Raw genomic sequence first — 15,137 nt, 5'->3', positions numbered from 1 at the left:
ACATCGTGCTCCGACTCTCACCGATCGCCAGTCATCGGGACCCGTACGATCCACTTTTAGTCAGCATGGCGTTGCATTTCTAGCTTTTAGTTAACTAGAACGCGAATTGGCCGATTCCCGAGACAGAGAGACTCTCATCTTCGCATTTCCAACACAGACCATCTTCTCACACTCACTCAACATCCTATCCAACACACCATACTGTTCTAGCGAGCTTAAGCCTATCGCAGAGATCTGGCTGGGTATCCTCACCGCCAAATCATACTACAGATAGCGCAGTTTCGCATCCAAGATGTCCAACTCGCCTGCACCTCCTCCTCCTTTCGGTGCGGGTGTTCTACCCCCCGGCATACCTCCTCCATCAATACCACCGCCAGGGATGGCCGGCATCCCACCACCGCCCTTCGGCATGGCGATGGATCAGAGCGAGTCCGACGAGCCACCACCGCTTCCCGCTGACGCCAGTCAGACACTCTACATCCAAAATCTCAACGAAAAGGTCAAGCTTGAGACCATGAAAGCGACTCTGCACAATCTCTTCTCCAACTATGGCACCGTATTATCCGTCGTATCTCACACCAATCTTCGAATGCGTGGCCAAGCATTTGTATCACTCGACAACGTCCAAGCAGCAGACAAGGCTCGACGAGAGGCACACCTGTTCCCCCTGTACGGCAAAGCGATGAAGATCAGCTTTGCCAAGTCCAAGTCTGATGCAGTCGTGCTGCAAAAGGTGAAGGAGGAAGGAGGCAAAGAATCAGAACTGTTCAAGACGCACAAGGAAGAGAGGCTAGAGCACAAGAAGATGGCTAGGAGAGGTAATGTGTTGAGAAGGAGAGAATTGGAGAAGAAGATCAGGGCAAAGCGTGCCGCCGCAGGAGAAATTGCAGAGCCAGAAAAGGCGGCTGCTAACAAGAGAGCACAACAGGAGATGCCAGACGAGTATTTGCCCCCCAACAAGACGCTCTTCCTGCAAAACATCCCAGATGGTGTCGGCAAGGGCGAATTGGAAAGTCTCTTCTCTGCGTACGTATCGCCACCTTCGCCATCAATGGTTATGGCTCCAATACTGACATTTATCTCACATTCGCTCGCCGCTTCTGCTCAACAATAGATACTCGGGATATGTCGACGTACAGACCATTCCCGGCAAGGCAGATATCGCTTTCGTCGAGTATGCAGATATTCCATCAAGTGTCACAGCTCGTGGTGCTCTCAACGGTTACAACTTTGGTGCTGGTGACAAACTCAAAGTACGTACAAGATTCAAACTAATAGAAGTCTGCCTTCCATGCCATCTCGCTGACATGCTCTTTTCTGTATTGTCCTCTCTGCACAGATCACTTTCGCAAGAGCATAAGCATCTTCACAGCTTCTGTTGCGATCAAGCCACACGATCGATCCGCATTTGCACGGCGCGGATACGTGTACTTTTACTTTGCCAAAGCGTCGCTTTCAATCGTGTACTACTATACAATCATTCTCAAACCCGTTGCATGTTATCAGCTTGGCAGCTTGTGAAGAGAAGAAGCATTGTTATGCATCAGAGGCTTCAGTGAGGAAGCCAAGGACAATGGACTCGGAAGTCGGAATTTGCGCGAGTCGAGCCTGCCTGCAGGACACGTTCAGTTGCGCCTTCCATCCAACCAACACCTTCTCAACTTCACCTTGCAACACCATTTCTCACCCTCAAACCGCCTCCAGTCTTCGTCGCTTCCCCATTCCAGAGCATCGGAACACAATGTCGAGATTGGGAGGTCGATTCGTGCCGAATATCGAGCACGAAGTGCGCAGACAGGCCACAGAGCCCATTGCGTGAGTCTACCTTGTCCCACCTTCTTACCCGCTCTTTGTCCGAACAGTCCACTGACATTCCACTTGGCTCTCCCTGTTCATCAGCAAGTGGCGCCAAGAATGGGTCGTTCCTACAGGCACATCTATTGACGGCGCTTCCTCATCCTCCTCAGCCGGCGTCGGCGTGAAAATCCTCAAATGGGTCCGCCTACCAGACTCGCACATTACCTTCCCTGAAGACCAAGACGTTCAAGCAGAAGACCGTATTTTTGACGATGCAGCCATTGTCGAAGCGCCCGTACAAAGCATTCACAACGCCCCCGCAGCTCCCGGCACCCCCTCCGGTCCATCCCTCACCTCTGCTGGCGGCGGTTTGGGAACTATTGCTCCCAAAGAACCACCCTCTACCCCCGCACCTAACACCAGCGGCGTAGCACCAGCATCAGCCATCCCAGCACACGTCACACAGTCATTTTCCGAACCCAACTCTAGTACCAACACTACAGGCGACAACACCCCCACAGACTCTGCAGCCCAAACCCCAGCTCCAGCAGGTACAGGAACGAGCCAAGAACCTTCCTCACAAGGCGAAGCTGGGGCAACGGGAAGCAACACCCCTCAGACCCAACCTTAAGTGGAGACACAGCTGCACGAGCAACCCACAACAGCACCAGAAATGGGCAAAGGAATCCTAGCAGTGCTAGCGGCAGGTGCAGAGGCGGAACAACAACCTACTGGAGAAGAGCAAAAGTTGCTTTCAACGGATCCGAATGCAGATGTACCGGCGACGTAGGACGAGGATGAGCTTGCAAAAGCTGCTGGAGAGGTTACAACAGGTGGAGATGTCGAAATGAAAGATACATAGTTGTATTGCGGTGCTGTATTCTAGTTAATCCATGACATAAACCCCTCTACCACGGATCTCATCGCTACCTGGCAAGCGATCGGCGAGAGTCAGAAAAGTGGCCAACGACGTCGCATGGACGTCCACTACCATCACTTTCCCTCGTTCCCCATTCTCATTGCACTCCTTGAAGTCCGGGTGGAGCTGCATACCATCCACGCACTCAAACTCCCTCTTGATCTGACTGAAACTTCTCTCTCCCTTCCTACCCCTCTCTTTCAGACCTTTCAATTCCCGCTCAGCCGCTAAACCGAGCGTATTGAACTCATTACTACCCGCAACGGCTAATTCACCTGCCTTGATCAACGCAAAACTCCTCCCTCCTGCTGCCGCAACATTCCTGAACGCGAAGGTCTGCGTCTCATTCGGGCCTGGGGGAAGATGAACATCCATTACGGCCGGTTCAGAGATGATATTGTTCTCCCATTCTACCTCTTTCTGTTTAGGTGGAAGATTGAGTGGAAGCAAAGGGGAGTGTTCGTTCCAGCCCCACCCATAGAGGTCGCCAAAGATGGTGCGGACAATGGTATGGCGTGAGCCGGTGACGATATCGGAGATGGGATCGGGAAAGCCTTCGAGTGGGGAAAAGTGGGGGACCGGCATCAAATATGGTACGTCTGTTGGTTGTGCAGAAGGTGAGGGTTTGCTGGAGAGGGTGCCGACGAAGGTAGTGTTTGAGAAAGGTGTGAGGGGTACAGCACCGAATCGTGCGTCTCCGTAGATCCAGACTGGACACTCTAGTTTGGAACCGGCGGCAAGAAGCACAAAATGTGCACTCCCGGCTGAGATCGCCTTGAACTTCGGCAGCTCCACAGTGGTTGGGAGGAGGCTGTTCTTGGCTTCGTCGTAGGCATGCCCCTTGAACATGGTTACCTTTCTGAGTGCCTTTGCAGAGTCTGAGTCACCAGTCGCAGCTCTGAAGAAACGCGTAGAGTCGAACAGATACACCGCTCCCTCCTGATCAATAGCCATGCACCTCCCCCTCCCATCAGAAACAGCTGTTTTCCAACCTCCCTCGACTTCGCTCACCCGTCCGGTGTTATAGTTCAAGAACCAACTTCGTCTTCCATCGCCATCCAGCACTGCTTCGATAATGTCCTGTCCGACAAAGGTTAACTTCGATGCACCCTTACCCGCTATAAGCCCCTCCAAAAGGTGTCCCGATTCGCCGAGCACCTTAATCTCGCCTGAAGTTGCGCGGTAGATCGTCTGATACGTGCTGACAGCAACAAGGCTCGCTGCGTCCTCTATCGTGTATGGCTTAGTGAAAGTCGAGTTGAGCTGCTGCAAAGAGTTGAGCTGGGAGAATAAATTGCTCCCATAAGCTATCACTCGTGTTGGACCGTGCTGCATTGGAGGGAACATGATCGCGGCCAAGGTCATCGGGTCTGGTTCATCGAAGCAAGCTTGTTCGTAAAAGTACGCATGGTTTATAGGTGGAAGAATCCCGCTATGATGTTAAGAAGACAGCGCCAATTCGTTCTCGAAGGATGGTGGTAGTCAGAAGACAAAGTGTGTGGGTGTATGAAGTCAAGTAATTGAATATAACAATTAGTATACGGCGTTATCGGGGTCACGATCAGACTCCCTTTACCACAGCCATATGTTCTATATAATACTGCCATTTTTATGTGGTGTGGACCTAAATGACAAATGCATATATATATACTCTATTTGCCGCTATAGTCCTATCCGAGACAGGACGTGTTACTTCATTTATACTTCTGTGTTGCTATGATACTGGGTGCCACTAAGCTGTCGCCATGGCAACGATCATGTATCTCATTCGTGCTTCTCGCTTAAGTAAGCCTCCTGCACCTCGGTGTCTCGGCCGTGACATGTGCATCTTGCTTGAGATGCCGACGCATCTTCAACTCCCCCCTTCAGCGGGATCTCCAGCCCTATCATCCTAGCCAATTGTGAGGTGTTGAGACCCTGTAAAGGTTTTGTCAAGACATCTGCAATGTTGTTTGCTGTTCCGACATATTTGATTGCCACATCGCCCTCTTGCACATGATTGCGGATGAAATGATACCGTGTGTCGATGTGCTTTAACTTCCAATGTTTGGCTGGATCTTTACTCACCTGTATGCACCCCTGGCTATCTGTGTATAGCACGGGCCAAACATCCGTGATCTCCAAGTCCCAGAGCAAATATGAGAAGAACAATGTTTCTCGCACCACTTCGGAAGCGGCGACAAACTCTGCTTCGACTGCTGACAATGCCACACACTTTTGAACATGAGATTTCCAACTCACTGGACATCCATACACATATGTTATCAACCCCAAGGTGCTCCTTCGTCCATTTGTGGGGTCGGATGCCCAGTTTGCATCAGTATACATCATTACCGGTGTATCTGAGTGCTTGTTTGTCTCCCCTCCTAAGTGCAACTGATATTCGTTCGTTTGGTTCAGGTACTTTACCACGTGAATGGCTGCCTTCCATGCACTGTCGATCGGGATCGACATATATCGCGACAATACGCCAACAGCAAAGGCAATATCTGGTTGGGCTGTGTTGGAGACCCATAATAGTTGGCCGACCAACTCTTGATACTTCTTTGCTCGCTGAGGTTCACATCTCTTGCCTCCGGCGACGTTTGCTATGCTCAGCATGGGTACCCAAGATTTCTCGTTTGCTCCTCCTAACCATTTGTTCACCATTTCTTTGATGTATGCCGTTAGGCCCAGAGATATCCTCCTCCATCTTCTATCACATGTGATCTTGATACCCAGAAATTCCTTGATCCTTCCGTTGTCTTGCATCTCCCATTTGTCCATGATCTCTTGCTTAGTGCGGTCTACTTCATCACGACTGGGTGATGTTATCAGCATGTCATCCACGTATGCTGTGATGATCGTGATCTTGTCGCCTGTCCCTCTTGAGTATAGGCATGGTGTGCTCAGCATGCAATGAAATCTGATCGTCCGGAGATGTGAGTCTAACTCAATGTTCCATTCTCAGCCCAATTGTTTCAGACCGTACAGTCCTTTCACTACCTTCAACGCTTTTCCGGGTGGTATTTTGATTCCTACTGGGGGCTTGAGATATACATCATGGTGTATAGTGGAGTTCAGGTACGCTTGCTTTATGTCAATAGAATCTATTTCCCAATCTTGTACTGCTGCGACAGCGATCACCCCTCGAATGGATTGGATGGGTGCTACTGGTGCGAAGACCTCTGTGTAGTCGATGCCCTCGCGTTGGGTGAAACCTCGTGCCACAAGCCAGGCTTTGAACTTTGTTGGCATGAGGTTTGCATCGGTTTTGATCTTGAGTACCCAACGTGTGTCGACGGTGTTTGCACCCTTTGGGAGGTTGGCTATCTCCCATGTGCCCATCGCCTCCAATCCATCCAGCTCCTTTCGCATGGCCTCCTCCCAGTGCTTTCTGTCTTCTCCACTCATTGCTTCATGTATGGTTGGGTCCAGGTTCTTTCTCTGTTCCGGTCGTGTCGCTACGAGTCCAAAGAATTCGCTGTCAATCTGAGTTTCGGCAGTTGATCCTTGTTCCATCACCTCCGCTGTTCCTCCGCTTAACCTTTCTTCCGAATCTGTCTCCATATCCATGTATTCTTGTAGTGGCCCTTCATCTGTTTTGTCGAATATATTTTCTTTGTTGTATCCTAGATCTTCGAAATTCTCTTCTGTCATCATCACTGGAGGTGCCTTTGTGTCAACCGGTTGCCACTCTGTTCTGTCTGACCAGCACTTTGATTCCATGAATTTTGCTGAATTGCTCCAGAACATGTTCGGATTATAGTCCGGACTGTAGAAGAGCCAGCCCTTTCTCTCTAGACTGTATCCCAAGAAAATGGATGCGACGGCTCGCTGGTCCAGTTTCTTGTTGTCCCATTTGACTTTGGGTACATTTACCCATGCCAGACAACCAAACACTCATAGGAGCTTTAAAGCTCGTTCTGGCGACTTGCCAAACATTGCTTGATAAGGGAATTCATTATCAACGCTCGGAGTGAGGTTTATTTTGAACGCCACAGCTCTGATCGCGTATGGCCAGAACTTCTTCGGTAGTCTCCTCTGCATTAGCAACATTCTCATCTTCTCTCCAAGGGTCCTGTTCATTCTCTCTACCTGTCCATTTTGTTTGCTGTTGTACCCTACGGTGGTTTGCCACTCTATGCCCTTTTCTAGTGACCATTCTAATGCATCATTGCTTTTCCATTCCGTTCCTTGATCGGATCGGATCGCTTTTAGCTTCCGATCCGTCTGTGTCTCCAGGAATGAAACAATTCTTTTGAGTTGCATAAATGCATGACTCTTTCATGTCAATGGCTGTGCATACACATACTTGCTATGATCGTCGACCAGCACCAACATGCATGTGTACTCCGTCACGTGGGACAAGTCTATTATTAGATCGACGTGGATAAGATCCAGGGGCCCTATGGCTCTTTCACCGCTACCTTTCCCCATCCGAGCGCTTGTGCTCTTGGATCATACGCACTGCTCACATGTCAGAGCGGTGTTTGGATCCAATTTCATGGTATGCTTATCTTTTAACTTGCTCATGATCACCTTAGCTTTATCTCTTCCTGGGTGTCCGAGATGCTCATGCCATAGTTGTTGCTTTGAAACTTTCGGCTCATTCTTAATATGCTCGAACTCCTCATCAACACCTTCAAACAATGGTGCTGATGTGGCCATCGCGCTTTCTTGCCATGTGTTGCCTCGGAACTCCAAAAGTCCTCGCTCACGATTCTTTGCAATCTTAAGTGTCATGCCATTTGTTAGAAAAATTTGACCGCCAGTTGTGTCCAATATCACTCGTGCTCCTTCATCCGTTAATGAATTTGTTGACAGAAGGTTAACATTAAGGTGCTTCACATACAATACATTTTGTAGGGAGATTTCCCCATAATCTGTTGATATGCTTGCATCTCCTATAGCTGCTGCTTCCAAGACCTCGCTTCCGGCGGTAATTATCTGCTTTCGGCAAGTTCTCGGGTGGATGAGCATGCTGTAGTCATTCACCATATGATAACTCGCCCCCGAGTCCAAGATCCAATGAGCTGTTTCTTTTGTGTTCGAGGGGTCTTGCCATTTCAATGGGAGGGTGAGGGAGCACCACACTTCCTATTTAGGTTCAGCGAGGGGGGAGTCTTTGGGAATGGTGACCAAGGCATCGCATTGACTAATACCATGTCCCGGTCGCTTGCAGATCCAGCATTGGATTCGGCGTGGTCTGCCTGCGTTCCTCGAGCTTGTGTGGCTGTTGTCGGCTTTGGCTTCGGTCTCTCCGGCCTGTTCATTTTGATTGTCATTGCTGGCGGTTCTAGCGCTGGCTTGTCGGGGGTCGATCTTTTGTGCAGGGACACTCTCAACAGCGGTCTGCCAGATACTTAGTGCGGTGGCAAGGGTGTTGAAATCGATTTGATGAACGGTGGCAACTGTCTCCTTGTACACCAGATGCCGGATCGTGCATTTCTGCAGAGCCGAGAACAATGTATCATCGGCGAATGGTTTGCCGAGGAGGCTGCTTTCAGTCTGTATGGACCGGATCTCTTGGATTAGCTTTCTGGCATCCGAGTGAAACATCTTTGTATCGTTGAGCTGCGAGATGAGCACAAGTATGTGAGACGTCTTGGTGGCTTCATTCGTGAGACTGTTTTCGATCTTTCTCCATACTTGGTTGAAAGTAAGGTACTCCTTGATTACATCTAGAACGAGGTAATTTACATTGTATTCCCCGGTAGTGTCAATTGTTCCACACAGGGCGTTGATTAAAGCATCATCGAGGGAGCGGCTCCATTTCGGGTGCTTCTTGTCGTACGTTCCCTCGAGATGTTTCATCGCATGGGGCACGGATCGGAGGAAAGATTTCATGTGAGCACTCCAGCTATAATAGTTTCGTGATGTGAGCTTTGGCACGGGTTCGAGGAGCTTTGCTAGGGTGCGAAAGTTATATCGCTTGTCGCCATCATCAAAGTCGGAGTCGGAATCAGTGTCTTCGTCGGCTTCATTGTTGATGGCCTCTGGCTCGTTCTTGTTCGTGGCATTATTGTCAACCCAAACCTGGGTGTTCTTGCCCTTTCTGCTTCCTTTGGTCCTCGTTTTGGTGTCTTCTACCATGGTTGTCAATGAGTTTCGGTTAGCTCAGTGATAGCTTCTTCAGACTCTTAATCAATTGAAGATAACAATTAGTATACGGCGTTATCAGGGTCATGATCAGACTCCCTTTACCACAGCTGTATGTTCTATATAATACTGCCATTTTTATGTGGTGTGGACCTAAATGACAAATGCATATATATATACTCTATTTGCCACTATAGTCCTATCCGAGACAGGATGTGTTACTTCATTTATACTTCTGTGTTGCTATGATACTGGGTGCCACTAAGCTGTCGCCATGGCAACGATCATGTATCTCATTTGTGCTTCTCGCTTAAGTAAGCCTCCTGCACCTTGGTGTCTCGGCCGTGACACGTGCATCTTGCTTGAGATGCCGACGCATCTTCAACTCAAGTTGAAGTGTTGCTCTGCGAGAAGAAGCAGAGTGTTGATGTGGAGGGAAAGAGGTTGATTCGGCCGGCAACTACTTTGGCGGGAGCTTTGGTGGAAGACGCGAAGGATCCGTGCTTTGTAACTACACCTTTCATTCCTCCGTCATCTTCATCTCCACAGCACACATACAATAAACTGCAGCAATACATCGGTGAGCTCTTCTTGGTGCGATCAACGGCCAAGATGCATCCAGCGCTAGTGATTCTCATCTCGGTGGTGGCGGTTCAATCCATCGCCGCTCTTGGCAAAGATAGGTTGCAAGACATCGTAAGTGTCATGCCGAACGCCAATCTACACTCATATTGTGTTGTAACCTCGTATTGACCCTCTGCTTCACGCCCTACAAACTTGTCGACTGGTATAAACCTGCAGCTATGGTACTGCTATGTAGCAGTCTTCCACAGATCCACACTCTCCACCCAACGATCTCTCCGTCGCCAAATCCTCACTGACAAACGAGACCTAGCCGCAACATCCTCGCAAGACCAATTCGCCAAGTGGGCGAAACTCCGTCGTCGTGTCGACAAAGGACTTGCCGATCTCGAAAAGGCCAACGCCTCGCTCTCCTCCGCTCGTTCCACCTTTTCGATGCTGTTCAAAGGACTCATGTTCGTCATTACAACCATCTTCCCCTTCTGTGTCACGAGTTGGTACAGCAAGACACCGATCTTCTGGTTGCCACCAGGCGAGCATAGCTGGTTTGGACCTGTGGGATGGTTCTTGGCGCTGCCGAGGGCGCCGAAAGGAGCGATCAGTAGTACGGTGTGGCAGATGGTCTGTTCGAGGACGTTAATTGCGGTTGGTGGGGCATTGACGAATTTGATACCTGGGAAGGAGGAGGAGGTTCTGAATCAAGCAAAGGTGGAGGAGATTGTCGACGAGAAGGAAAACCAGGAGAAGGCAAAGGCAACTGGGGCGAGTAAGCCAGCCGCAGCAGCAGGGGAGACAAGAAAGAGAACGAAGGCAAAGGCAGCTACAGTTTCGGAGAAGCAGGACCTGTGATTACTGCTTTGCAGCTTTTAATACATTCTCAACGAACTTTGGATCCTGCTTTCTCTGATGAAGGCCTTCGCTCGAGCCAGCTTGTGGCATGTTAGGCGACACGCACAGACTCCGAGCAACTTAAATGTGGTCAGAGATCGTGACTGATAGGAAACCTCCAAATGAGTTTGATGCATTAGAAGCACGATGAATAGTAAACGAAACAAATACAAAACGACACCGCAAAACAGGACGGTGAGCCTACCCTATCCGCTCCAGGCCCTCAATGATGGTGTCCACCACCATCCAACCCAGCCAATATAGATTGCAGCAACCTCGGTGTACAAGAGCCCGCAATCAGCAATCCTATCCTCAACCACTTGCCCAGAATCTGCGTCTCGCCCCCATCCTCACCTTGCTTCGGCACTGTGTCAGCCTCGACTCCAGCCAACTCCAAGACTGCGTGGAAAGCAACAAACAAAAATGTACCACCGGAGAAAGCTAGTGCGGTACCAATACTCTTCTCATCGATCCCACCCTGCGCTGCTTCTGCACCGCCATCCGTGGCACTGACCACGCCTGAATCAAAAAACAACGCCAACAGCCCATAAGTCAAGATGGCCCCCAACGGAGAAGCAAATGCGAAAATCGCCACTGCCTTTCGAATCGACGTCCTCGACAAACGCTGAGACATGAGCATCGCACATAATCCAAAGGCAGCAGGAGCTTTGTGAACCATGATAGCAACAAAGACAACCATAGTGAGGGTTTGATCCCGTGATTGAGCTGATGCTCCCATTGCAATACCGTCTGCTGTTGCGTGGATGAGTAAGCCAACGACGGTGGTAAGGGCTTGGGAGAAGGAAGAGCTGCTGCCAGAGTGAGTACGACGGGAGGAGACGCTGGTGAATGAACTGTGGCGGTGCAAGAGTGGTGCGCCGGCTGAAGAGGAATCGTGGTTGGCGTCGCGATGGAGGGTGGTGCTGCTGGGTGGAGAAGCGTGCCAGTCGGCTGTAGGTGCACCATGACTAGAAGAGAGATGTTTGAGATCAGCGTGCTGGCCGTGGTCGTCGTAATCTGCAGGCAAGTCGCTGTCGCTGTTGCTTGAACTGGTGGCTGTGCTGTGTATGCGACGATGAGGGTCGCGAGTGGAGCCATCCTGGATATCAGCAGTGTCAATGCGTGCCTCTTCATCGTCCTCGGTGATGCCGTGCTGTGCGCGATCAAAAACGGTGAATGAGGCTTTGCTGCTGACCTTGTGCAGGGTACTTGGGGTTGACGCGCGGTCGGTCTTCTGATGGAAGGATTTAGAGAGACGATGTGTTTCGAGACGTGGCCGTTGTGGAGGTGCCGGATACTCGTTGTGGTGGTGGTGATGGCCGGACGAAGAGTTGTCTTCTGCTTTGCCGGCAGTAGAAGAGGAGCTGTTTGCACCCGAAGTGAACTGATCAATGACATACATCAAGACGATGCCAAGGAGAATGCTAGACCCAAGACGATGCTCTGCGTCTGATTGTGTGAATGACTTTTCGTTGTCGTGATCATGGTCATGCTCGGACTCATGGTCGTGATCATCCTCGGATCGCTTTGTGATGAATGACCAAGCCCACAACCCCTCTTGTTGTGCAAGGCCGGCCTGTTGTCCTGCTTGTAATGCTTGGATCGGTGCTGCTGGGCTGAAAGCGCTTGGTGGATGAAGTACATTGACGAACGCATTGCTGCTTGTACTGCGCCCTGCTGGGGCTGGAGTGACATTGGAGAAGAGAGCGCTCGAGCCCTCGGGTATAACGACAGTGACAGCAGCACCGACAAGAAGACCAGCTCCAAAGACTTCGAGAAGGCGCATGATTCGGTGCGATAATGACAGTGAAAGCGGGAGTAGACCGCAAACGAGCGTGCCCACGCCCATGCCCGTAATGAGCAGAACGAAGGCGATAAAGCCCGACATGGTTGCGCGATCGCTTGATTGCCTGCAAGATATCCCGTTCGAGCGCGGAGTAGCGTTGCTGAAGACCCGTCTCCGAGTGTGTAGCTAGACTTGATGATTACGGAGACTGCATCGATGGTTCCTGTGACGATGTACAGAGTGTTGGCCGTGTTGGAAAGGGCTTCCTACGGCGAAGTTGCGAATGTGCGGGTCCTACTTGGGTCCTAGACGGAGACGACGGTGGTGGTTGAAAGTCAAGATGACGTAGCGATGGGAGTGCGGGTGATCACTGAAGAGGTCGCTGGCAAGAGAAGGGGAATGGTGAATGCTGATGCACGCACGCACAGAGCCAACTGCACAGCCGTTTCTCCGGAGTGTCTGTCTTGTTCTGTCTGTGTGTGTTGGGCTGACCGAGATGACAATTCAGACAGAACTCTCTCGTAAACTGAAATGCACCATCTGACAGCGTTGCCGCCTCGATGGAAAAGAACGACGACCTTACCGGTTATCTCTCTCTCCTAGCTCAGAAACTAACATCCTGAACCCAAAAAATCGAGAACGTGTCCGAGTAGCCAAGATGATGTGTTCATTAGTCAGCATTCTCTGACCGTTGCCTTTTTCTTTCCTTTTTTTCTTTTTTCTTTTTTCTTTTTTTTTTTTTTTTTTTTTTTTTTTTTTTTTTTTTTTGTCCAGCCGCAGGGAATCGAGTTTTCTTCTTTTTCTTTTTGGTCCGATTCGGAGTTTTGTGGAAGAAATTTTTGAGCCAAAGCCCTCGACTGATCTCCTCAAAAGGGTCACTTGCCCGTCCGTCTTCTTCCTCCGCTCTTCTTCTATCCAGCTACCTAGCTTGGCTCGCAAATATACCCCTCTCTGCATCAGTAGTATACCTCTTCTCTCTCATAGCATTCTTACTTTCCCTTCCCTATCTCTTGCATATCCTCCACCAACCTCTCACACAATGTCGAAGCGTCCCTCCTCCCCTTCATTGGAAGGCAAGTCGGCCGCCGCTGCCGTTCCTTCCACATCCTCTCCCCTCGGTCAACGTCAACGAACCGGAGCCGATGCAACATCACAACTCAACCGCGTCAAAGATGCTGACGACGACGATGACATGGGCGAGTTCGAGGATCAATTCGAAGATGAATTCGAAGAGGAGGACGCCGAAGCAGTTATTGCAGCTCGCGATTCTGACGACGACGGCGAGACAATGCAAGTTGACGGCATGAAAGTCGACGGCAAGATTCAACGTCCCGAAGATGACGAAGCAGACGGTGCGGAACCCGAAGCACAAGTCTACATTCCAGGTGCTACCAAGCTCGAAGAAGGTCAAACTCTCGAAGCTGATCAGTCTGCATACGAGATGTTGCACCGTCTCAACGTCACATGGCCCTGTCTCTCTTTCGACCACCTCAAGGATCACCTCGGCAACGATCGCCAAAGCTATCCGCATACTTCCTACATGGTTGCTGGTACCCAGGCTGATACCGCCTCCAGAAACGAGATCCTCGTCATGAAGGCTAGTTCCCTCCACAAGACTCAGAATGATGATGGTAAGTTCCAACTCTCACCCAAGGATCGATCAAGAGGTGTTGCTCTGGGATTCCGCAGTGATGTCTTGAGGCATTTGGCTGTATGAGTTGCAACTTGCCCCTGTGGGGCTCAGCTGCAATTCGATGCCGAAAACTATCTCAGCTACCTAATTTTTAACTTCTGAGCCAAACCCCATACACGCACACATCACTTGATTGGCCTCATCTCCTTTCGGCCTTCACACCTGCATTGCACAGACTGGACAGCGATACTGACTGGCATTGCTCGCTGTTTTGTATCTCTCACCTCTGCTTGTAGGTCTCTCCGACGACGAAGACGATGACGAAAACGATCTGGACGACGACGCAATCCTAGAATACAAGTCCATTTCTGTTGTTGGCGGCATCAACCGTGTCCGTGCCGCACCAACCTCTACTCCCGTATCCGACCTCGAGCCTTGCCTTGACCCATACCCTGTCGCTGCATGGTCCGAAGTCGGCGATGTAAAGATCTTCGATGTTCGTCCTTTGCTCAACTCTCTCGATCGTCCCGGTGCCTCTTACGATTCTCGCAAAGTCAACACGCCGATGTTCACAGTCAAAGCGCACAATGGTGTCGAAGGATACGCTATGGACTGGGCAGGCGTTGTCAACGGAGGCTCCACCGTTGGCGGTAAAGCTTCTTCCCTCCGCCTCCTAACCGGTGACATCCACTCAAAAATCTTCCTCACAACCGCAGGCAATGCAGGTTTCATCACCAACCCAACCCCTTTCACATCCCACACCTCCTCAGTCGAAGACCTCCAATGGTCCCCCAAAGAACCCACCGTCTTCGCATCCTGTTCCGCCGATCGCTCCATCCGAGTCTGGGACGTCCGTGTCAAAAATCGTCGCAGCGTCATCTCAGTCGAAAATTCCCACTCCCAAGATGTAAACGTTATCTCCTGGAACCGTGGCACAGACTACCTTCTCGTATCCGGTGGCGATGAAGGCTCACTCAAGGTATGGGATCTGCGACACTTCAAACCAAACTCATCCTCCGCTCCAAGCCCGGTGGCACACTTCGACTGGCACAAAGCACCCATCTCTTCGGTCGAATGGCATCCTACCGAAGACTCGATCTTCGCTGCTTCTGGTCGTGATGATCAGGTAACACTATGGGATTTGAGTGTGGAACAGGACGATGATGAAGTACAGCAGAGCGCACAGGTCGGGTTGAAAGATGTTCCTCCGCAACTGCTGTTCTGCCATCATGGTGTCAGTGATTGTAAAGAGTTGCATTGGCATCCTCAGGTTCCGGGCATGTTGGCAACCACTAGTTTGGATGGCTTTAATATTTTTAAGACCATCTCGGTCTGATCCTTCTCTCACATGCTGTAACTTGTTCTGTTTGCATTAATGCTAGGCGCTAGCTTGTATTTCTACCATCCTCCTTTCTTTCTTCCTGTGTCTCAGTCTCTACTCTTTCTGCCTC

General features: G+C 50.4%; 7 protein-coding genes across 7 annotated transcripts; 4 read left to right on the top strand and 3 right to left on the bottom strand.

The window, feature by feature from the left end:
• Nucleotides 1-292: 292 nt before the first annotated feature.
• UHO2_00733 (uncharacterized protein) lies at nucleotides 293-1,360 on the top strand (the record flags this gene model as incomplete). The annotated part of the gene is made up of 3 exons (XM_041557353.1): nucleotides 293-1,026; nucleotides 1,115-1,253; nucleotides 1,340-1,360. The coding sequence occupies 3 exons, from the start codon at nucleotides 293-295 to the stop codon at nucleotides 1,358-1,360; spliced, it is 894 nt and encodes a 297-aa protein (XP_041413287.1).
• Nucleotides 1,361-1,741: 381 nt separating this feature from the next.
• UHO2_00732 (uncharacterized protein) lies at nucleotides 1,742-2,428 on the top strand (the record flags this gene model as incomplete). Its single annotated transcript, XM_041557352.1, has 2 exons — nucleotides 1,742-1,815; nucleotides 1,900-2,428. The coding sequence occupies 2 exons, from the start codon at nucleotides 1,742-1,744 to the stop codon at nucleotides 2,426-2,428; spliced, it is 603 nt and encodes a 200-aa protein (XP_041413286.1).
• Nucleotides 2,429-2,683: 255 nt separating this feature from the next.
• UHO2_00731 (uncharacterized protein) lies at nucleotides 2,684-4,081 on the bottom strand (the record flags this gene model as incomplete). The annotated part of the gene is made up of 1 exon (XM_041557351.1): nucleotides 2,684-4,081. The coding sequence occupies one exon, from the start codon at nucleotides 4,079-4,081 to the stop codon at nucleotides 2,684-2,686; it is 1,398 nt and encodes a 465-aa protein (XP_041413285.1).
• A 399-nt stretch (nucleotides 4,082-4,480) lies between these two features.
• Nucleotides 4,481-8,791, bottom strand: UHO2_00730 (uncharacterized protein; the record flags this gene model as incomplete). Its single annotated transcript, XM_041557350.1, has 5 exons — nucleotides 4,481-5,582; nucleotides 5,688-6,500; nucleotides 6,630-6,928; nucleotides 7,238-7,795; nucleotides 7,838-8,791. 5 exons carry the CDS (start codon nucleotides 8,789-8,791, stop codon nucleotides 4,481-4,483), a joined length of 3,726 nt encoding a protein of 1,241 aa, XP_041413284.1.
• A 618-nt stretch (nucleotides 8,792-9,409) lies between these two features.
• Nucleotides 9,410-10,228, top strand: UHO2_00729 (uncharacterized protein; the record flags this gene model as incomplete). The annotated part of the gene is made up of 2 exons (XM_041557349.1): nucleotides 9,410-9,493; nucleotides 9,599-10,228. The coding sequence occupies 2 exons, from the start codon at nucleotides 9,410-9,412 to the stop codon at nucleotides 10,226-10,228; spliced, it is 714 nt and encodes a 237-aa protein (XP_041413283.1).
• A 262-nt stretch (nucleotides 10,229-10,490) lies between these two features.
• On the bottom strand, nucleotides 10,491-12,155 carry UHO2_00728 (uncharacterized protein; the record flags this gene model as incomplete). The annotated part of the gene is made up of 1 exon (XM_041557348.1): nucleotides 10,491-12,155. The coding sequence occupies one exon, from the start codon at nucleotides 12,153-12,155 to the stop codon at nucleotides 10,491-10,493; it is 1,665 nt and encodes a 554-aa protein (XP_041413282.1).
• Nucleotides 12,156-13,092: 937 nt separating this feature from the next.
• UHO2_00727 (uncharacterized protein) lies at nucleotides 13,093-15,022 on the top strand (the record flags this gene model as incomplete). Its single annotated transcript, XM_041557347.1, has 2 exons — nucleotides 13,093-13,684; nucleotides 13,983-15,022. 2 exons carry the CDS (start codon nucleotides 13,093-13,095, stop codon nucleotides 15,020-15,022), a joined length of 1,632 nt encoding a protein of 543 aa, XP_041413281.1.
• Between the last annotated feature and the right edge of the window lie 115 nt (nucleotides 15,023-15,137).

Source organism: Ustilago hordei (assembly GCF_900519145.1).
Source record: "Ustilago hordei strain Uho2 genome assembly, contig: UHO2_contig_01, whole genome shotgun sequence".
Lineage (NCBI taxonomy): Eukaryota > Fungi > Basidiomycota > Ustilaginomycetes > Ustilaginales > Ustilaginaceae > Ustilago > Ustilago hordei.
The sequence above is the reverse complement of the archived record's forward strand: the minus strand, read 5'-3'. Positions and strand labels throughout refer to the sequence as shown.